At 33.6% G+C, this 24,531-nt stretch overlaps 2 protein-coding genes across 3 annotated transcripts; both read right to left on the bottom strand.

The window, feature by feature from the left end:
- Nucleotides 1-1,817: 1,817 nt before the first annotated feature.
- On the bottom strand, nucleotides 1,818-16,187 carry LOC137820621 (nuclear pore complex protein NUP1). 2 transcript variants are annotated; one of them, XM_068624788.1, is made up of 8 exons: nucleotides 15,809-16,187; nucleotides 12,461-12,516; nucleotides 11,330-11,493; nucleotides 10,356-10,569; nucleotides 9,703-9,999; nucleotides 9,539-9,616; nucleotides 4,600-5,214; nucleotides 1,818-2,419 (listed from the first exon to the last, which is right to left on the bottom strand). In XM_068624788.1, the coding sequence occupies exons 1-8, from the start codon at nucleotides 16,068-16,070 to the stop codon at nucleotides 1,976-1,978; spliced, it is 2,130 nt and encodes a 709-aa protein (XP_068480889.1). In that variant the 5' UTR covers nucleotides 16,071-16,187; the 3' UTR covers nucleotides 1,818-1,975. The 2 variants fall into 2 exon arrangements, with proteins under 2 accessions (XP_068480889.1, XP_068480888.1); XM_068624787.1 differs by having other exon boundaries at nucleotides 9,703-10,005; nucleotides 15,809-16,186.
- Nucleotides 16,188-20,760: 4,573 nt separating this feature from the next.
- Nucleotides 20,761-23,851, bottom strand: LOC137821407 (EIN3-binding F-box protein 1-like). The gene is made up of 2 exons (XM_068625991.1): nucleotides 23,450-23,851; nucleotides 20,761-23,065 (listed from the first exon to the last, which is right to left on the bottom strand). Exons 1-2 carry the CDS (start codon nucleotides 23,472-23,474, stop codon nucleotides 21,138-21,140), a joined length of 1,953 nt encoding a protein of 650 aa, XP_068482092.1. The 5' UTR covers nucleotides 23,475-23,851; the 3' UTR covers nucleotides 20,761-21,137.
- Nucleotides 23,852-24,531: the final 680 nt, after the last annotated feature.

The following is a 24,531-nucleotide window of genomic DNA, read 5'->3' on the forward strand; positions in this document are numbered from 1 at the left end:
TGAAAGTGTCTCTTTCACATTTTAAGTTATGGAATTCCTTTTATAAATAGAACTTAAGAGTTATTTTCCCCTGCTTTGGTCTTATCCTTGTGAGTCATCTTTGAAAGGCATTTATCCTTTGGAATTTTTCTTGAAGGTATATTTTATCTATTTACTTTATTTTTCAACCCCTTTTCTATTTCATTTTACAATTTGGTATTGCTTTCTTAATTGTTTGAAACATGTCTCATGCTACTATCCATGTTCTTCATACTTTTACCATTATTGTTACACTTTTTTTGAGTTTTGAGTTTTCAAACAACTTTTTCATTCATCAAGATCCTTCCAACCTTCTAAGGTTTACATCACTACTAAAGAGATTATTTGTATTTTTCTTTGTGATGATGAAAGATAGCACGTTAATCCGCTTTTTATGAGCCAAATATGAGACATACCAAAACTCGCATTGTCATACCTAATCACAATTAATTATCACATACAAATCAATTTGAATTATTTCCTTAAGCAGAAAAATTGCAAGGGCACATGGAAGAATTAAATAAAAATTTTATGAATCAAGTGTGTTGAAGATAAACATTAAAGTTCACTCATAGTTTTTAATCTTTGATGGAGATTAAGAAAGTTAACAAGAAGTGGTTAATACATTCGTGGAAATAAAAAATAATTCGTGTACTCATTTGTAATTAAAAGTTACGTACTTGCTTTCTAATCATTCAATTGATTGGTGAAATCTCCTAACTTAATTGTTTAAAAGAGAATTCAACACAACTTTTGTATTTAGTGAAACATTATGTTTTTTTTTTTGCTTGATTCAATATGGTGTAGTCTAATATGCTGAAAATAAAGTTTAATATTTTATTCTAACTACTCACCTTTTTAAAGCTAGTTGTACCAAGAAGGATTAATAGTAAACGATTAGTACTAAGGATGAGACTCATCCTTACAATTATTTTCTAGATATGATATGGCATGACGAGACCACAAAAGCGTCCGTGTCTAGTTGAATTGCATTATACCACGTTTGTAAGCTATGATAGTAAATTATTTTTGTTTCTTAAAGTTTTCCCTATTTTCTAGAAAGGTACATCCTACTTCTCAAGTACCTGTTGAGATACATATAGTCTACCAAATTCCTTTCCACTGTGAATCCAGAAAAAAAAAATCGTATTTGCTACTACATATATCCGGAACAGAGACGTAATAATCCTGTGAAATTCCTTCTGCAATTCCTTAAATACAACAAATGTACGTAATTTAGAAAATATTTCACTTAAGAAAACATCATTATGAAAATATGGAATCCCAATTAAGGCTTACCTTATATCTCAAATCACATACTAACATGGACAATATAGTAAAGGATGTTATATTTCTTTTGTTAGGAGATACACTACTCTGAATTTTTTTTTATTTATAATAAGTTAATTTTTAAAACTAATAGTTATTTTTAAACTTTATTAATTAATTATATTTATCTCATTTAAAGAAATTAATAAAAATAAAAGAAAAAAAATTAAAATTATATTATTTATTAAATATTTTTGGGCGTTGCATCACCACTCCTACTACCCATCATTGAAGCTAACTTCTAAAACCAAGATTCGAGAACGCCATTTATGGCTTTAGCTTCCTGGTGAAAATTCAAGACAACAGATAAGAATTGCGTGCAGGTCCAGATTTGTATGAGCTGTGAAAAGAAGCCTCTACAATTATAGAGAAATCAGATAGCTAAAATTTCCCAGTATTCCAATAAGTTGACACTGAAATAAGGACAGAAAAAAAAAAAGTACATAAAAGACTGAGGAAAGGACCGCATAAACCACACAATTTCCGTTTCAAAACGGCTTTCATTTTACTCATTTTCCCATCAAGAACAAAAGAAAAGCAAAGGTACACTACAGTCAGAGTTAAAGGCAAAAAATACAATATCAAAAAGGAAAAAAGTTGGACAACTTTGGAAGTTTCGCCATTATATTTAACAGCGGACAGCGTTTTTTTCAAAGCAGAATGATAAATTTGTCTTCTTACTTGAACCAAAGTTGAACTTCATGTCTCCAGCTTCATTCTGAACAGCAGAATTGCTTGTGGAAGGGAAGCAAAAAACTACCGCCGGAGACTTTTTCGAACCAAAACTATAAGACAGTTCAGTAGATCCTTGTTTTAATTGGTGCTGATCCCCAGCAGAAAACAAAGGCGTGATGGATGGAGTTGGTGGCTCAGAGAATACAGAAGAGGAAGTTGAAACAGGAAAGGTAAATCCAGAGCCATTATCGGATGCTACTGTCCATTTTGATTCAGGCTTCTTAATAGAAATAGGAGGTAAAACTGGTTTAATGCTCGCAGGGTTAGTGGAAGCCTGCTTTTCTTGATTTACACCATAAGGATGGCCTCCAATTGGGAGAGTCATTTTCGTAGCATCCTGCAACAATAATTAGTGTATAAATAATAATTGGGGAGTGTTATAATTATAGAAAAAAGACGAAGATCTTATATTATCAAGAGTATCTAGATTATAATCATTCTGAATGTTTTTATTTATTCTCATATTATATTTTTAATATCAGAGGCATTCGTGTTGTATTGATTCCGTTTTCTCAATATAAACAAAGCATTTGTGTTGTTTCAGAACTACATGGTTTCATCTCAATATCTCTGTCTTTCCTATAGTTTAGCAGGTGACAACCAAATTTAAGATATATTTTAGAAATATCATCCCCGCCTCCCCAAATACATCCAACAACTCAATTAACGAAATTGATAACTTGTCAGGTTATAATCAGCTTATTAACAATCTACAGTTCTCCCAACACTGGAATAAGGACTATTAGTTGTTCTAATTATCCCTGGACGCAACATATTGCTAGCAAACTTCTTAATCCCATTAATTTCTGAATGAACAGCTGTTGATCATTCACATCAAACAGCTGTTGGTATTCTATAAACACTTCACCTAAACCCTTGTTCGTAGCTTTCCAAGATGCTTGCGCATTACAAGGAAAAGGATCTCCCTTCAAAGCTATCTTATTTTCTCCTGGTTCCTATTTATAAGTATCAGAAGTTTGCTTCACGAGTCATGTCCCCAAACTAGACCAATCTATTCCAAACACAACCACCCAAATTGAACCACAAACTTTTTCTTAATCCCCACACACCATGTACTTCAAGCACCACTTCATCAGCCAGTTTCATCTCCTTTTGCTCCAGTCCGAGTACCTTTTCTTCTCCTTCCATTAACTTAGCTGGTCCTGCACTTCACCCCCCAGCCCCCATGTCCCCCATTTGAACTGTTTATAAACAAAGTCCCTTCTCTCTTTTGATTGTTTGATATGCCTCTGTCGTTGCTGCCACCAAATTTGTTTCCTCAAACAGCTGAGCTCTATCCATGAATTCCTCTAGCAACCGGTTGAGGAAGGCATATCCCTTTTAAAATACTCATTTGAACTGTTCTTTAGCAAAGCCCCTCCTTTTTTAATTGTACAGTATGGCTGACTTTAAATAAAACCCCTTCATTTCAGAAAGGAATATCCCTCTTTTAAAATCACTCCATCTGCACTTTCGGTGGAGAAGACATCAGTTCAAATAACAAACTGCTGATGATACTCCATAACCATTTGACAATGGCCCAAACAGATTTGGAACAAACACCAACCTGGCTGGAAGTGTCAAATCAACATCCTAGAACTGCTCCCAACTTGGAGATGGATTCTGTTCCTCCAACCAATGAAACCAGAGTAATAACCTTTCTTTAAGAGCTCCCAACTCTTCCTCCAGCTTCACAGCATTCACCTTTAAAATAAGAATCAACCCTATCAATCCATCCTTAGATGTTGTCCGTGGAGAAGACCAGTATCTCCAACTCTATACCTTTTTTTAACAAGGAGGTGAGAGACTCATGTATCCAAGAACAAGAATCCAAAATTCATTTCTAACTCTTCTCACTAACTCAACTGTCATCCCCTCACCATGGCTGTCATTCTCATCTTTCTAGTTCAAAGACATTTGATGCCACCACCAAAACCAGTCTGTGTGGTACATCCCCAAAGATTCCTTTTCAGCAATCACCTTATCACACACCCTACAGAATTTAGCTTATGTTCCTCCATTTGTGGCAACACTTCTCCAAGGTTTCTTCTACCCACGACACAATTCCAGCTAGCACGTTGACAGTCAAAAGCTCCCAAAATCAGGAGTTCTGATACCACTACACCAGATGATAAGAAAAGAAAAGAAAGAAATCCAGAGTAAATTCAGTATATTAGTGCTGAAATCTGACTCATTAGGATAACGCAGTGCCTGAATATAGAAGACTGAGGATGATAGAAAATGTAACAGAGAGAGAGAATATCCTTTGCAGTAACCCGTGCCTAGCTTTTCTCAAATGCCCAAGCCAATTCCAGCCTGCCCTCACATCTCTCCACTAACAAATCATATGCATCATTCTCTCGCATTTCAAACCCACCTCAGCCTTGGACACTACTTCCCCTTCTCACATTTTTCAATAAGATTATCAACACAAATTTAGATAGTCAAACAGCAAAAATACATGTGAAGCATTTACAGCCAATATATAATAATATAAAAAATTTGTATAGAGCTTACATCATTTCCAAGTCTGGGGTTGCGGCTATTATAAGCATTCACATCAGGCACCAAGGTTTCTTCTTTTCTAACTTCGGTAGATTTATCAGTACTATCCTTCAGTTGCGTATCAATATGGTAGTTTCCCTTGCCTTCAATCAATAAAGTAGATTTCTTTCCTTCAAGCCCATCATATTTATAAGGGCTAAAATCATTTAATTTATGCAAGTCGTTATCTTCATTTGAAAAGGTAGTACTGAACTCAATAGAAGATTCAGAGTTCCTCCATTTTGGTGCCATCTTGAGCTCAGCAAATTTCTCTTTAGGTGTGGGAATGTTTCTATCAATATGGTCTAATATTTTCTTAGCCATCAAACTAGTATGCAAGTGAACTGTTGGAACACCAGCCGGAAAGCCCAGTGGCTTATTAGTGGAGCCTGCCCCAATAGTTTCCATGCTCTTTGCAACAGGAGTGAAACCATCAACAAAACCAGAACTTTCTCTCTGTGAAGGACCATTCAGAGATGAATAAGCTGGTTTTCTTGAAGAAGATTGTGCACCAAACTTATGCCTAGTCCGACGAACAGGTCCAACAGATCCATATCCACTTTCTGATGCTCCAGATGTGGATTTATCCTGTGTTTAACATAATTAAATTAGGATCCAAAAGAAAGAGAAAAATCCAAAAGATAAATTTAAGAGATATAATTCCAATGAAGGAAAATTAACAAATAAAATAAGCTAAACAACAGATTAAGAAATTTAGTGTCAAAAAACTTATGTCTAAAACAGTAAAATAAGCAAGAAAACATCAAATCCAACTTGCATGATAAGATATTTTCCTTATTTTGAATGCCTTTAACTTGCTATATGAGATTATTTCAATTATCGGTATCAGCCTACACTACACAGCCATAATTTTAAGCTTTATAAGCTATAACCAAATATTTGGAAGCAATCACAACCTCTAAAAATAATAGAATGCATTACTTCTATAGCCACACAAAATTATAAATATAAAAGTTACAGAAGCAAAGTTTTGGAAAGTTGGCTAGTATAATCAAAATTTCTATTTTGAGTTACAAATAGATGGTAAAATGTGAAAAAATAAATAAATGAATTCTTGTAAAATTGTTGAAGATATTATTTAATAATTGTTGGAGATCCAACATCGACTATAAATATGATCAAATTATAGTATAGAAGGGGGCAAACTTCACCTAACAAACTAATTTAAGAGATTTAGTTTGCCTTTTTGAAGTGAAAAATCACATGAATACCTATCTCACAAATTCCAACAATTCGTGGTATCCAATGATATTCTCCATCAAACTTCGTATTCTTATACTCCTCAACAAAATGAAGTAACTAAACTCAAAAATGGACATCTTAGAAACTACTCAAATCCTTGTCCTTTAGAGTTACGCTCCATGTTGCTTTTGGGAGAATTTTGTCCTTAGAGCATGTTATCTCGTTAATTGAATGTCATCATCCATCCTTAATGATAAGATACTTCACCCTATCCTTTTCCCTCATTCCAATCTATACCACCTTCATCCATGCGTTTTTTTCTCCACATGTTTTTATACATAACTTTACTGTTGGTCAAGCTAAACTTTCTCCACGATTGTTCTTAGGGATGGGACTACCAGCGGCCCACTTAGAAAAACATGGGGCGGGCTGCCTATTCCAACCCGTTGGCCCATGTAAGCCCGCATAACCCGCAGCCCATGGGGGGAAAGGCGAGCTAACCTGCATAACATGCAATACTTAAAAATTTAGAAATTTCATTCTACACCCCCATTTTCTTCATGCAACCTCATTCTAAAAATTCTAAAATTATCCATTCCAAATTCTACAATCTAAAATACAAATTTGTATTCTGGATTGTGAAATCTGGGATATTGTACAATCCAAAACACAAATTTTAACTTCCAAGTTCTATAACTCCGAAAGTCTCTGAATTTCACATCACGAAAATTTTACTAATATCTTATTACGCATGTGTGAGAATAATATTGTGAGACCATCTACCTAATTAATCTAAATGAAAAAAAAAATTAAATTTATTCACAATTTATATTTAAAAATTTATTTTCATTAATTTTAAAAAAACATTTTTTATGCGGAGCTAGCCAATAAAATCAACTCACATATTCTATGCGGGACAGGTCAACCCAGCCCGCATTTTGCGGACCAAATGCGGGACAGGCCAGCTCGCATTGCATTCCCTAATTGTTCAAATGTCTTTTCTAGGATATCATCATTCTCAAAAAAGGTATTGATGTTTCTCTCCTAAACTTAATTGATATTTTTTTTCATATCTCTTTCTTTGAGTTTGTCTCGTATTTCACTTGTTTCCTTCTAACCAAGATATATGTAGTCAATTTCCCACCTTCGTCAATCTTCCTTCATCACCAAATGACCCTACCATACCTCAAGATGCTTCTCCAGCACCATTAATGGTAGATCAACACCAATGTTATCCAAAATCGATTATGACGGCAACATGATGGAAACCGGTGGCGGATTTAATAATTGTTGCCACAACATAGCGGTGGCAAGGCGAATTTTTCATGGTGGCCTGTGGTGGCTGCTTTTTGCATCACGGTATGCTAGCAGTGAACTGGGATAACGAAAAATGAGAGAAGGAGGTTGTGTGGCGACGATACAAGATATGATGTGGGTGGGCAGCAGCAGCACAATCTCCAATGAAGGTGTGCGGCGACAGCGATAGCAGAAATATGAGCACCATGTTTAACAATGTGATGCAACTCAAGAGTGGCATGTGAGGAACTCTAATATTTTTTAAAAAACTACAGCAAAACAAAACCTAAAATGAATTGGGCCGCACCATACCTGACCCAATTGAAATGTTAATAATAACCCATAAACAGCAGCCTATAGGCATGACTTAGAGTGATTTGCGAAAAAAAAAAACCTACAGCAAAACAAAACCTAAAATGAATTCGGTCATACCATACCCTGTCCAATTGAAAAGTTATAATGTTAACCTAGTAATATTCTATACACAGCAGCCAATACTTCCACTATAACTCGTTATGGTTTCCGTTATAGCTTTATAAAGAATTTTTAGGGTCCTCGATATTTTCCGTTATTTGATATCGATAACATTGATCAACATTGCCCACAACCTATTGACATTCCAATGCATAACCCATCATCAACAAATAATGATATAGTTCAGGCCATGCCTGATCCTTCCCCGACACTATCTTCAATTTCTACCATACATTATACTTGTTTGTCCTCGTTATCTTCTGTTTCTATTCCTACATCTCCAGGTGAAACTTTATCTCACCCAAATTGGCGACAAGTGATGAATGATGAAATGTGTACACTTCAAAGTAGTGGTGCTTGGGAATTGGTTCATTTTCCAACTGGCAAATTAATTGTTGGTTGTTGATGATTTTACGCACTTAAAACAGGATGATGGTAAAATTGATCATTATAAAGCCCGTCTGGTTGCCAAAACACACACACAAATCTAAGTACAAGATTATTTCGACACTTTCTCTTTTGTTGCCAAAATGACACATCATACTTTTTTTCTCCATTGCATATATTCATCAATGAACTGTGTTTCAACTAGACCTCAAGAATGCATTTCTACTTGGTGATATTGATCTACATAGATAAATCTCCTAGATCTTTTTCTTAGGGAGTTACCCGATATAGTATGTCATCTTCATAAGTCCCTATATAGCCTCAAGCAATCATAATGTACATGGTTTGGGCATTTTCAAACTGTCATATAGCTGTTTCGAATGATACTAAGTGATGTTGATCACTCTATTTCATCATGATTCTTTCCATAGATGCACCTACTTTCATTTTATATGCAGACAACATTGTTATCAAAGGTAGTGATAAGGTATTGTCTAACTAAAAGAATATTTCACTCAAAAGTTCCAGACAAAAGATCTCAAGACACTTGAATTATTTCGTTGGTATACAAGTTGCACAGTCCAAGGATGGTTTGGTCATCTCTCAAAGAGAATATGATCATGACCTTTTAGGAGAAACAGGGACGTTAAGTGTTATAATGATAGAAAAAAGACAAATCTTTTATAATCAAGAATATCTTTCATAATCTTTCAGAATCAGAAATATCTAGGAATGCTTTTATTTATTACTGCATCACATCATTATTATTAGAGGATACCATATCTCTTCTATTGATTGTACTGAGTTTGTCTTCTCCATATATGTTGTCTCAAAAACACGTGGTTTCATCTCAATGACTCTCTATGTCCTATAGTTAACAATTATGTTGAAGATATGATTAGAAAGAAAGAAGGATATTGGAGATTGACGGTTACTTTAACATATAGAAAGTCAATTTACTTTCTCAACTTCAACAACCAATTGGCCGACATGTATACAAAGTCTCTTCAGGGGTCTTGTGTTGATAACATTTGGAAGGGGAGTGTTAAGAGTATAATTTGATTATGTTAGAGATATAATTTGATTACATCAAATAGTGAGACATGATACGATTTAATAGGGAAATATCTTGCCAAATATTTTTCATTATTATATATTGACTTTGTTTCGTATTATTGGTCTCTTCTTCATTATAAATAAGAACACTCGTTTGTACACAGTACACAGAATTAATCATATTTCTTCTTGGTTTCTCTCTTCTCAACATGGTACAAAAGCAATACCATCCTCCGTGACTTGTATTATCACTAATATTTTCAACAAATATCATTATTTAAATGTATGCATGCATGTTTATATCCATAATATCTTTAAGTATTGAGCAAGAACAGGTACAAAGATACAGCAGGATGAAAAAAAAAATCACAGGACATGAAAGCATCAAGAGAGTGATTTACACTTTTAGTAATTTACAGATTGTTAAAAGAATTGATGTACTACACAAATTACAAGTGATATGCAATCATGAAAGGATCATTATACTGAAAGGTACCTGTAGATACATAGCAGTCCTTGATTGAAAGATGGGAGTTGATGAAACGTGGTTATTTTCTCCTTGTATGTGAATGAACTGGTGAAAAAGAAAAAGAGAAAAAGAAACATTACAAGTATGGATTCAACTTGAAGGATTAAAGTACAAGAAAACAAAAATAGTACCTTTGATTTAGACTTTGTTAAAAGAGTTCTAGAATAAGGAGTACGGGGGAAATTTTGAAGTCCATATCTTCTCTGACTTTGTGGTGTTATGTAAGCATCCCGCACCACAGCACCTGGCCAACATGTTGACGACTTCTTTGATGGTGATGGATCATATGGTTTTATTGCACCATCAACACCATGCAACACCGTGTTTTCAACAACATGAATCATATCCTTAGAACTGGGACCTGCCTCTGATACACGAGAATCCATGTAAGCTCTAGCAATCTCTATTGGTGAAGCAGCAATTTGATCCTGAACCTGGAGATTTGTTAATTTGACTATCTCAGAAAAGTAAAATTGCCTGACCCAAAAGAGGCATATTCTACAATGCAAATACATCCTAAGATGATTCAATATTTAAAACTCCATCTTCACTTTTACGACAGAAATTTAAAGAACAATGCTTGCAAATGTTTACGAAAAAATTTTAATTTGTCTCAAACAAATTCCATATTGGGACTGAACCAGAATTAGAGCAATGAATAGAAGTTTTTTTATTGATACTTCCCCCATGCTTAGATCAGTATCAGAAAGATACAACAGTGATGGAGATGAAGAATATAAGGAAAGTTTAACCCCCATGAATGATATCATATTACATTACTCACTTTTGAAACACCAAAAGGTGTTGAGGTCCCCCACATAGCTCCAGTTGACTCTTCCTGCCTTTGTTCATTTGAAACATTTGGAAGCCCATGCGCCATTGCAAGGAACTCAGGATCTTTCCTAGAAGTCAAACTTGTATTTTCCTTACCTTGTTTAACATTAGAAAGGTCCATTACCCTTGAATTTATTACTGCCACTAAATGATCAAATTCATCTCTACATGAGGAGATTAAAGATTGTTAGACATGGTACATCCATAGTCCATAGAATAGAATACAAAAAATATATTTTCTTCACGAAGGGAAATCTTGGAAGGGAAAGTACGAAAGGGTAAATTTTCCCTTTTTTTGATTAAATATTCTTTTGTTTGAAAATAAAACTAAAATGGGGTAGAATGAAAGATTATCAATGTAACCTTCTAAGTAATGTTTATTACTATTTATAAACATTTTACAATACTCTACAGTCTCTACTCAATTAAAAAGTGAAAAATCAAACCTCCACTTCAACTAGGAAGCAAGATGTGAAAAGAAAAAGAAAGACTTTTTTGTCTAATTATAGTACCATTAAACAAAATAATATATATATGAGAGAATTTATTTAGTAACAAATTTAAACCTAACTCATTGGCCCAAAATGCTTAATAATCCCTAGCTTCACCAAATTGGAGAAATGATTGCTAATAACATACCAATGCAATGTGACATGTTTTGGTTCTCTACGACATTCACACATCAAGTGTAAATAAAAAATATAAATTAATTAATTAACTAAAGAATGATAACGATGAACATTTTTTACTTCAACAGCCAAACAAAAACACTTATTACTGTTGAAGAATGATGAAAATAAAGGCCCAGGATATTAGGGCAAAGTATTTTTTGTACAACATGAATAACTTTCACAGTAGAATTAAGGAATGAGTAATTCAAGCAAGGAAAAAGAAATTTAATTTATAAAAAATAAACTAATGTACCTAGAGAATTTCTTCCCTTTGACCATCTGCTCAATATCAGAAATATTTTTATCAGACTTCTCTACTTTTTCATGTTGTCTGGAAACAGCCATGTCTAAACTGCTTTCCACTTTACCACTGATGTCATCAGCACTAGCCATTTCAGATGATTTGGATGCCAAAAGCTTCAAAAGAATAACCATACTCAAACTATAAAAATATGGAGATGAGAAAAAGAAATAAAATGTAGTAACATCCTACTCCACTAGATTATACAGAACAAGGAAAAGGTTGGAGAATGCAGCTAAGCAATATGCAAAAAATATATTTGCGCAAGGCAAATGACCACTGCAAGATGGATATTTAAGATACAAAACCAACATTATGAACAGTGACACTCAGTACAGAAATAGTTGAGACAGATAAAATAGTTTAATCATTTTAATTGAAAATAGATTCATATAAACATATATAAGTTTTATGATGAAGAGAAAAAGAAAATTGATTATATACATACAAGGACATATAAGGTAAAATTCAGATAATCAACAATTAATCACATGACAGGAATGAATAAAAGGGTGTACAGATTTGGAATAAAGAGAGAGACCATTTGTTTGAATGGAGAAAAAATTAGGGGATAAAAAATTTTGAAATTTAAATTGAAGAGAAATAGAAGGAGGAAAGAAAGTTGAGGCCTGCTTCTTAAAGTCAACTTGTCTCTTCTTTTCCACATCATCATCAACCAAATAAGAGAAAGTGTATAGTTATTTATATTCTTTCTCTTCTTTAATCTATTCCTCTCACTTTTTCCACAAACAAACACAATGCAAAAACCAATAGTATTTAAAATGAATCACAGATTAAAAATGGTATGGATAAGTTTTTGAATTAGAATTTGGTTTCAGTTCCTTTTGCTTATTTACAGAGACTAAAACTTATTTAGGATTTTAGAACTTTACAAGTAGTAGCTTCAACTTCTTTAGCTTTATATAATTTAGGATTTAAAAATATCCAAGCAAACAAAGTATATAGTTTTGGTTGGTTGGCAAATTTTGTGGTTGAACTCCATAAAAATTTATAGAGATTGGGTAAATCTGCAAAAATTAGAAGCATTTTTTCAAGTTTCAGAGAAGCGTAAACATTTCTTACATGTATATCACTTTTGCGTGAAGCATCTCCATGACTGTCACCAGTTTCCCGTATATCTATTGTCAGTGAAAAAGTTTATCAGAAAGTTGAGTGAGTCACCATATTATAGATTAATCAGAAAATTATATTATATATGAAACAGATAAGAAGAATAGGCAGTAGAATTAATTCCCCATTAAAAGGGCTCATTATGTCCACAAGCTGAAAGCACAAGGGGCACCGAATAAATATTCAACACTTGTCAAGCATAAGATGATTTACACTGATCACACATAATATAGAACATAAATATAGACATAATGAAGGATAATATGCTTGAGAAATTGAAAATTTAGAAGGTTCAGGGGAACTAGAGAATAATCTCTTTCAATATATTATTACTCAATTGTCAAAGCTCATACCAAGTTATGACAGGAGAAAAGAGAAAATTATAGAATACAAGAGAGGAAAAATTTGTGACCAGTCAATCTTTTCTGATTTTACAATGAGAGGAGAAAACCTTTAGAGCCATGGTAATCAAAAAAGAGATCTTACACAAGATCAGAAAGAGAAATATAAATTGTAAATTGAGAGATTGTAACACGGATTCGTAAGATCCTACAAATTTTATAAAAAATTATATACACATAAAATCATTATATCTAACTCAATTATTCCCAGTTTCTTAGGCGCTTATGGGGAATATAGTGAGTCATAATTATAGGCTTATGGGGAAGAGAGTGAATCACAATTGTAGGAGAGAGGGATTCGTGAAATAAATCAGTTGTGATTCTCTTAATCCAGTCACAACGCAGTAGTTGAACTTGGAAGTTGGAAGAGAAGGAGGAGTCATGTGGAATGGAAATTGTGGCAATTGGCTTTAAAAAATACCAATTGGGCTTTACTTAATTGGCCACGCGGCATGACTCCTGCCTCCCATCTCAACCCAATAAAGTTATTATTTATAAACCCTAAAAAGAAAGGATGTTGAGCACCACGAGAGAGGAGTGTGAGGAGCACCCACCGCAAGTGCCACAATGTCGCCAAAGGCGCCACCATGCTGACGTGAGAAGCATCGTCGAAAGGTATGGTAAGAAGGCACGAGAATCAACGTTGTGAGGAACGCAGCGAGAGGCGCCACCGCGAGAACCACAAGAAGAGGCACCGCCACGAGAACCACAACAAGAGGCGCCGCTAGAGGTGCCGCTGTGAGAACTGTTGAGAGAGGCAATTTGAAACATCGCGAGACTCACCACTCCCATGTGAGTTGCAATTTGCAACGTCAATACGACGCCATCCACCGGAATCACACTTTCCAAGTGATCGGAGATCGGAGATGGAGTTGAAGATCGTAGAGTCGTATGATGTTACGACTTGGATCACGATTTTGACTACCATGTTTACATCTATACAAGGAACTACACAAAATACTATAACAAAATTAATTGTAGTACAACATGGTGATAATTTTCTATATATATCTAAAACTCTCATAAAAACAACTAACTGAAAAAGGAACACAAAATCCACCATCTTAAGATTGGAAAAACATATGTCTTATCATGCTCCTAACACTATCTCACAATCTTGAATCATCCAAAGGCCATCTATAAAGAAATATGCAACCTATGTTCTTTTCCATGCATTGTAATGCATTGTAAATGCTCAAACAAAGCCCTTCCTGTTGCTAAAATACCAACACCAGATTTTACTTTTTCATTAACATGTTGAACAGCTGAATGAGATAATAGATACTCACTCACCAATCTCCAAAACTTTAGACATTTACGAAACATGAAGTAACCAAGATTAGGAATAACGACATTGTAGCTCCAATAAATGTCACTCCAATAAAAAAAAAATGTTTGGTAGAAATGAGAAAGTATAACTTTTAGTAGCTTAGTAGCTTCGCAGATATGGACACTTACATAGTATTTGGTTGAAAGGAATGGAAGGCAGGAAAGTTGTTTGGTTTAATTTTTAGGAGGAGAGCAGAGATTAGCAAAATCCCTCCCTGTCTAATTTCAACTATAATGACTAAAATATCACTATCAATGCTTTGAAATTTAAAATTAAAGGATAAAAAAGTATATCAAATGGTAAAACCCCTATCACCTCCCTCCTATTAACCGACCAAACAGTCCTTTAAGTTAAACTCAACGATCCTTTTCGTGAAAACAATAGAGATAGACATTAAACATTCAATTCTCTCATTAATTCAACCATCTTACCCTTTGCTTTAAGCATTGTTATCATCTGTGCACTATAGCTTTGCAATTTCATAGAGTTTAGAGAAGAGACACCCTACCACTACTCCAAGGGCAGTCGCATGTGTTACTGGCCTTCACAGCTGTGATGCAGCACATATTGCAGCCAAAATTAGAGCAACAGCAAGGAAATGCTGGAAGTTAAATTTGCACCTAAATCCAATGTAATCAGGAGTTTTTTAGGGGGCAAACTTGTAGAACTCCCAGCCTGATAAATCTAAAGCATTTTGTGTTCATTCTTGCTTGCTTCTTGTCACTCTCTGTTTTCCTTGCCCTAACACCTGCAACTTCTTCGTCTGTTCTGTTTCTGCCTTGTTACAGCTGCTCACAGACGACTTTCCAGTGAGTTTTCTGATATCCACAGGTTGGTTCTTCATTTTCTGGTGCTAACCCACCAGTTTCCAGTGAGTTTCCCGGCCAATCTTCAGTGAGTTCAAAGACACATCTCTCTTTCTTCTGTTTGTTTTTTCGTTATGAATATGCTTTTAATAATACGAAATTCTCTTTATTTTTGACCATTCCACTTTAGCTATTTTGGGGCAACTGCTCCTTGAGACTATTAACTACTACAGCTTTTTAAGTGATTAAGTAGGCTTCATACACTTTTTGCCACTAAAATTAAAACAAAACTGATATAGTTTAACGGGTTGAACAATGGAGAGAAAGAACTACAGTACGACTAACAAATTAACAATTCTAAATCCAAACTCTATCATCCGACATCAAACAACGTCTATCTGACGAGGAAAAGAATAGCAGAATTTGCATCTTCTAGGAACCGTAACATATATACGCAGCAACTCTGGAGCAAACCAAATTCGCCATTTAAATCGACTATAAACACTCACATTTTATTTTCTTTCTAATCACTACACAGCGAATGTCCATGCTTACAATAATGTCTATTCATTGATTAATTTCAAACTAATGGCAAAGAAACATAACCATATATTCAAACAACAGTCACGCATGTTGCCACAAGCCAAATGTGAATTTGCTAATACAGATAACAGAAACAAATCAATCAAGAATTTAAAACAAACAAAGAGAGCAACAGATTAAACGAGAGAAATACAGAGAAAAAAACAAAAAGGAATGTAACCTTGATCTTCAGCCGCAGAGGTAGGGCAAAAGAGAGGAGAGGGAGGAGTCGCGGGGGAGAAGAGGGAAGGGAGAAGACGAGTGGCTCCGCCGGCGATTAGGCGCAAGGCAGGATCGACGAGCTTCGAAATCCAACGGTGGCTCGTGGTCTCCGGCGGACGTGCGTAAGGGCTAGGAAGCGGCTTTCTCTGCGGCGGCTTTCGGAGCTTGCCTCCGGCCCCTCTCTCCTCAGGCGCCGACGCCGTGATTTGTTCAGAGGCCATGAGAGTGGCCGAATCGGCAACTGTGGAAAAGTTAAAAACGAAAAGCCGAGGTAAAGGCAAATATACTGTAGCTGAGACGTATGTCAAAACACTGCGCTCACTTACTTGGGTCTAGCATGTAGCCGCGTACGTATATATACTACAGTGTTGAAGGCTCGTCCACACGTGTCTTTTGTGTTCTAGCCCAATTCCAAATCTACTATCTATTATAGTAATAATATATATATATATATATAATACTTTACCACCTTTATTAAATGTAAAGGATAATTTGATTTAATTTAAATCAATGGAGTTTAAATACATTAAAAATGATATTAAGGATTTTCATATTTTATTATCAAATTGTTACTTAATTAAATAGATTATATTAAACAAAATTTAAACTTCATTATAATATAATATTTTGGTAAATCAAATTCTCATTTTTAAAAAAATATCCGGAAAATCATTTTATAAAATCGTTAGATGATATTTTTAAGCATCCAATAAGAAGACTTGCAAAAATCTTCAATTATTCTAGCCTCATTTTTAAAGCTAACATTTTCTTTGAATACAAAAATGACAAATACACCTAAGTTAGACATTCAACATATAAGATACAAACTCAAATTCATCAGATTGCCTTTTGCAATCAGAGTTTATTGCACGAATGTTGAAGATGATTCTGACACAATGATCTCCCTACAGTAAAAAAATGTCAAACTCCTATGCTAAAAATGGATAATCAAGTACAAAAAAAGCATGATAAGAAGGAAAATTTAGATTGCACAAACAAAGGATCAACATGCTAACCAAAACCAATAATTTTCAAAGGCCTAATAAGTTGTTTGGTGGATACTTGGAAGAGTAATGAACTTATCCCTTTGCATGTTTGTATTATTAAATTGTATGGTCTAAAAAGTCTTTTTTTATGATGACAAATATTATGAGTTTTTGAATAAAAGAGCAAGTAAAAATAAATATATGTAAAAAATATTTGTATCAAGGTATACCAATGTATATAAATAACACTTATAAGAAAAAATAGAGAAAAATGTGAGATGAACACCAATTTGTAAAGATTTTTTGTTATAAAATGTATATGATGCAAAACACAACGTTTTATATGCTAGAATTCAAGTGTAATATTTTCTCCACCTCGTTATTATTGATAGGGGCTTGAAAAACAAATTTGATAGTTATTACGGTGGTGTGGTTGGGACATAGAAGGTTGGTTTCGAGTTAGTTAGCTTAATCGATAATAGAGTCACAATTTGGATGATACTAATATTTGAAAGTTAATTTAATATTTTATTGTAGTGTTATTATCAACATGTTTGTATTAGTTTTTTTTTTTATATATAGCAATCTATAGTAGACATTTTTATCCAAAAATATATTGTTCGATGAGTAAGTGAAAGGTGAAATTTTAAAAAAAAATCTAAAGAATTATATAATTTTACTTTTCTAGGTGTATTTTATATTATTGTAATTCACCGAATTTTTCGATTAAGTTGTCTTATTATAAAGGTTTTATCAAAAGATAATATTTTTCCTTAAACGTATATTATGTTATGAGAAAATGGCATATCATTAAAAAAATATTTTTTTCTATAATTATTTGTGTATTTTTTAAGCTTGGTTGTTTTTTAGTTACCTAAATGAATTTTCTTAAAAAAATTATTAAAAATTGTAAACAAATAATTATTTTTTAATTAAATAAATATTTATGTTAGGGTCGGTTTAGCAACTCTAACCGACTTTGTTGCAATACAAAAGTTTTTTTAAAATAAAAAAATATAAAATTATTTTTAAAATTTTGAATAAGTAATTATTTGTGTTAGTGTATTATTAATGTTAGCTTAGCCAATCTTAATAGAGTAGTACACTTAATGTTGGAGTTACTTTAGCTAACTCTACGGTGACACTACATATTTTTAATATTTTGATAAGTAAAATTATTTATCTAGTTAAATTGACGTTAACTAAATTAAACAAATTTTAAAATAAGAAACATTAGCATGAACTAAACCGACACTAAATTAAATAAATTTTAAATAAAAAATATGAGTGTGGGTCAATCCGACACTAAATTAAATAAATTTTAATAATAAAAGATATTGGTGTTGGCTTAAACGACGCTAACTAAAATAAATAAAGTTATAGTTGGTTTAGTGGATACTAATTTTATTTATTTTTACTATTTATATTTATTTAAATAGTATCGGCTAAGTCAACACTCGTTTATATATGTTATGAATTTGTGTGTCTTTGTGACAACAAACAAGAGTCGTAAATTATTTTAATCTAACGACTCAAATTTAAAGATGATAAATTTTCTCATCCACAATTTTTCTCTCTCACTTTCTATATAAATTTCCTCACATATATCTCATTTATTCACACTCAAATCTCCTCACACTCATTTCTTTCATCAATATTCATTTCCTTCATCTACAATCATCTCCTTCACTCACACTCATATCTCTATCTATCACCTCCATCCACACATATCGCATTCATCCATACTCTTCTCTTAATTCTTTCATTCACATTCATCTACTTTATTCAAATTCATCTTCTTCCTCAACACTTATCTCCTTCATCAACTAAATTTTTTTTGTTTATATTTTATTTTGTTAAATATGAGGCGTTTTACAGAAAACTCTTTTTTTTAAATTATTCTCATTGGTATTAACCAACAAATTAAATTAATATTAAAAATAATTGATTCTAAATTAAATAAACTTTAAAATAAAAAAAAACATTACCGTGAACCAAGTTGAAGATAAATTAAATAAAATTTAAAGTAAAAAACGTTAGTGTGGATCAAACCAACGCTAAATTAAATAAATTCTAAAATAAAAGATATTAGCGCTAGCTTTAAAATAAAAACATTAGTGTCGATCAAACTGACGTTAAATTACTTTAATTTAAAAGTTAGTGAAAAAATAAAATTAGTTAAACCAATATTACTTATAGTCAATTTTCAAATGTTGACACTAATTAGCGTTAACAATTTTAGAGTCACATACACATAAAACACAAATTCGACACTATTGATTAATTAGTGTTGCTGACGTTAAGAAAATAATTATTTCAAGAAAAATCTTTTCAGTGATTCTAAGTTGTGATTTGCCTATAACATAACAAAGTTTTTTTTAAAAAAAATAACATTCTAAATCCACTCAGTCCTCGTTTATATGATTCAAGTCTCCATTCCTAGTAAGAATCCTTCCAATATTAAATGAAGGTCAAGTCTTATGTCTCTTAAGTTTTTTTGTTAAGTGAGATGCTTTAGAAAAAAATTATACACAAGTATAGAAATTCAAATAAAATGGAAAACATAACTCTTTGTAAAATGGAATTTTCAATGGCACGAAAGAGATTATTTGAACACATTGGAGACAATTTCCCTTTGCCATGATAAGCATGATTAAAGGTGCAACAAACAAATTCAAGAATAATCATGAAACACAACATAAACAGAGATAAGAAAATCCATTTTCTTGGGAGAGGGAGAGAGGACATGGGAGAGAGTAGAGTATAAACTTCTCATGCCTAGGTTGATTATTAAGCTTTAACTCCTTAATTAACTATCTTATCTTATCTTTAATAATTATTTTTATTCAATTAAGCGTTAGAAAAAAATAGATCCCAATTGGCTAGTGAAATTAATATTAGGTTCTAATTGAATTAATTATAATCAAAAGTCAATGAATTGATCCAAATTCAACTTTCTAAAATGTCGGGGATAGATACCATTTGTGCTCGTCATATATTGTGTTTTACTAATTAAGGTTTATTAAAAATGTAAAAGTCAAGGTTAAGTAAGACTCTTCATTTTCTTCTTCTTAGTGTTTCAAAGAATTTACTAAAGTTAACTTTGAAAAGAAAGTCATTTGTTTCTTTTCATAGATTGAATTTTCCTAATTAAGAACTTAATCTTTATATTATAAATATTAATCCATACTTATTTTAAAAGTCTAAAAAAATTAAATATTAAACGTGATTGTTAGTTATTCACATGAAACCACATGACCATTTTGTATTACTTTGATCCAAAATAGTTTCTTTAAATGCAAATGATATTGTTATATCCAATCAATTTCTATATAAACCCATTCTTTTAGAACTTAATCGTTGAGTCCATCGCCTTTTAATCATATTTTTCATTGCACTAAATTGAAGAAGGAGGTGACTAGGTAAAAGCATTTTCTCTCCACCTTAAACATTCCAGATAAGCATTTACCTGACTAGGTAATAGGTGAGTAAAACCCAATCAAAATTATAATTATTATATTAGAACCAATCATTTTTTTTCCTTCTAATTCTAATACAAACAATAATTGACAATTAAGGTGTGAATAAAACTCAAACACAACTGTACAAAGATCAGTCAGATTTTTTTTATTGTATTAATAGTAAAAATCGAGTATACATGTGATATATGAGCAATATGTTTTACTCTAAAATTAAGCAAAGAAGCTAAAGGAAAATTATATCTTAAGAATTGGGAACCACCATAACTATGAAAAGATAATTTTTTTGATAGTAAAAATGTATGAGAATGGATTGAGTAGAAAGAAAGTAGCAGGATAGTTTCTTTAGTTAAAAAAATTGTGATTGTAAAGTTTGTTTGACTGTGAATATATCAGTATCAGAAACTATAACATCTTAGAACAAAACAACCAGCAAGACAAAAAGAGAATATAGAATGTACACTATCTATTCAGTGGAAGCCATCAACCAACCAGGACATAGTAAACGCGTTCTCAGGGAACCATAGCATAAAGTGGCCTCTAGTAGCAAGGCCAAAAGGGTTGTTACAAGCATTTCTTCATGGAAAATGCTTGAAAAAAAGGGCTGAAGAAAGGGTCTACCAAAGTTCCCTGGAAAACAACTATGTTAACAAACTACCACCCAATCTACCCTTGATAGATAGGTAGGGAAATCTGCCCAAAAAGCACGCTGAATGTCACCGCCTCTGAGTTCATTATACAAGCTTGATACTATCTGTCCTTAAACCACTTCAATTATATCTCCTTCCCTGACATGACAATTGAATTGGTTAAGATCATATGATTAAGCCAGAATGTCACATCTCCACAAGTTCTCCACTAGCAACTCAACTGTGTTGCTGCCAATTGAATTGCAATACTGAAGATTCAAACCAACCAAGGTCTGGCCTAAATTTGTTAGGGAAGGTCCACTTTTGCAAGTTACACCAGAACAGTTCGACAAAGAAAGCACTTGCAAAGTGAGCTGCCTGGCATTAGAAAGAACAGCTATTCCAGCATCGGTGATTCCACACTTTGACACGTCTAGATCTTTAAGCAGATGGCAGTAATCTGCAATTGCAACCAAGCTTGCATCGGTAATCTTCCTGCATCCATCAAGATTTAGCAATTCAAGGGTTCCACCGTGTAGCCGGGCCAATTCTGAAACTATGTTGTCTGACAAATTCCCGCAGCCAGCAAGGTTCACCTTGACCAGCCCAGCCTCAGAATTCTCTAGAAGAGGGAGAAGGCCAGCATCAGTTACACCATAAAGTCCAGTCAGATCAACGCACTGAAGTTGGGGACACAATTTGCCAACCATAGTCAGGCTAGCATTTCCAACACCAGGGCAGTTACGAATGGATAAATGTTGGAGAGACTCACAAGGAGAAAGCATTGATACTTCTGCATCTATATCTTTAACTCCTTTACACTTAAGAAGGGTGAGATACTTCAATGTTGTTTTGAAGTTTGAAAGGGCACCAATAATCCCAAACTGGGTGATGCTGTTACACTCCTCCAACTGCAGGCTCTCAAGAGAACTTGCAGCTTTGCCAAATGCTACCAAGCCCTTATCAGACACTAAACAGCATCTTCGCATAAGCATCTGCTTCAGGTGGATGCAGCCTTTACCTATGGCTTCAATGCTTGCATCTGTTACCCCTCGACATGAAGAAACTGTAAGTGACATGAGCTTCTGCAGACCATGAGCAACACCCATGACCCAAAACCCCCTTTCAGTGACATTTTGAAGACTAGTGAGCACTAAATTTACAATTGCCTTTCCGTAATGGCCAATGACAGCCAGAGAGAAATCTGTAATGTTTAAATCCTGAAGCTTTAACCTTGAAAGGTTATTAGCTGATGATAATAGACTTGATACTCCATGATCCCCAACAAGAGGACAATCCTTGATAGAGATGCACTTTAACTTGGGGCAAGACCTTGCAATAGCTTGCAACCCCTCGTTTCCAATCTCTGGACACGATTCAATATTTAAGGTGGTCAAATTGGGGCAGCCCTTAGCTATTGCAATTAGACTTTTGTTGCTAATGGAGGAAGCCTGGCAGATGTCAAGCTTCTCCAACATATGGCATCCTTTTGCTATCTCGGACAGACCCTCATCCCCTACAGAGGAAACATTCCACAAAGAAAAGGATCTAAGAGAAGGGCAACCATGAGCAACTGCTGAGAGACCAACATCTGTGACACCGCGAGCAGAATTGTTTCCTCTGATAGATAGTTTTCCCAGTCCTCCACGAGCACTAGTCCCAACTGCAATTGCAGCAAGCCTCACATCAGTTGCCTTCTTCCCTTCTAAACACCGCGATAAGTAACCATCATCTTCAATAACCAGATCCTCATCCACTGAGGCCATTTCAACATCACAGGAAGCAGATCCCTCAGTCAAATTCTCGGACTTGTAAATTTCAGCTTTGCAGATCCTGCTCATAAGCATGAGCCACCGCTTAGATACACAGGAACAAGAGCTCCTCTCTTTGCCACTAGAGAGCCGTCTGAAAATCTCAAAAAGACATTCATTAGGAAGGACTTCAATGGCAGGCTTTTGATCTTTCCTGAGCCGTAGAGTTTCAAAAATATCCGGGGCATTGATGCGTGCTCGTTTGTTAGGAGTGCAGTAGTACCCTTCCACACTTGAACCCAAAGTACACATGCGACCCAAATCAATGAGATTTTGACCAAAGGAAGCTCCAGGATAGAGTTCATCATCACCTGTAAAACACATTCACACATCTCCATCAAAAACTGTTCCAAACTAACAAAACCTATATCTAAGAACAGGAAATCATAAAAAAATCATACATTACTTCCACCCAAAACAAAAGTCGGACAAAATTAATCCGTGATCCCAGTTTCAAATACATTTATCTTAGAACAAAGACAATCTCCATGAGTTTCCACGTGTATACATATGCAACCAACTAGATATTAGCCTCTTCCAACTCTAATTCCTATCCAAACTTCTATAATCCAAATTCCAAATTAACAAACACCACTTCCAAGATCCAAGTAAACATTATTTATCTTACATGTAAGAAATTTAAGCCCTGCAGCAGTATCAAAAAGATGAAACAGTAGAAATATTGCAAGACTTACCACTATAATTGACAAGGGCAGGCATGATGAGTAGGGAAGGCGAGTCCAGAAGCACAGGAATAGGAATGGAAGCAGTTGAAAATCCACAGCAAGAGCAAGAGCAAGAAGAAGAATGGAGAAGAGAAGGGTCAAGAGCATTTGAGAGAAGAAACCCCACAGGGCAGGGCAAAAATGATGAGATGAGGAAGAAGGAAGAGTGTTTGGGAGAATGGAATGAAAGCAATGGTGTTTGGGAAGTGATGGGTGCAATGTAATATATAGGTGTTGTGAAAAAATGGTTTTATAATGGAAAAAGAAGGTGCAAAGAAGTTTTATAAGTGCAATGAATCATTCCCAGAACATAGAGATACACTCTCTCATTCTAATACTAGTCCAAACCAACCCCACCAACAACTTCCACATGTGCCTTACCTATTCCGACTCAATACTAGGCACGTGTTTTCTAGCCACTTTCTTCTCTATCTTCTTTCTTAGTTTATGTTTTCTTTTAGCTATCTTTTTTAAATTCTTTTTACTTACAAAATGGATAGAATTGTACTTTTAATACTATTATTCCAATATTTGATTGGATAATGGTACAAGGTAAAGTTATCATATAATTATATTTGAAATATTATTATTTTGAAGTTTAGAATTTCATCATAGATATATAAATTATTTTTATCTCAAATTCTAAAAAACGTGAAACTATATTCAACATATCCAAACAGATAAAATCCTTTTCAGTATCACTTTTTTTCTTCTAAAACAAATTTTAAATAATAAAAATTATGAACATGTTTTTAACGGTTTATAAGAGTTTTATTAATTTAAAATTATATTTTCATTTCTTATATAATCTCATGCAAATTATTTTCACTTTGTCTCAATTATTTATATGCATACTGTGCACACAATATTTATACAAATAATAACATTTGTAAATAATATATTAAAATATTTTCTAGCACATAAAATAAGAAAAATTTAAAATTTTAATTTAATCAAATTACGGGCTTGGATTGTTGACATTACTTTTGTGTAAATATGTAAATTATACAATATGTTTGCTCAATTATTTTTATTTTACTCAGTTTTGAGCA

Source organism: Phaseolus vulgaris, chromosome 9 (assembly GCF_000499845.2).
Source record: "Phaseolus vulgaris cultivar G19833 chromosome 9, P. vulgaris v2.0, whole genome shotgun sequence".
NCBI lineage: Eukaryota > Viridiplantae > Streptophyta > Magnoliopsida > Fabales > Fabaceae > Phaseolus > Phaseolus vulgaris.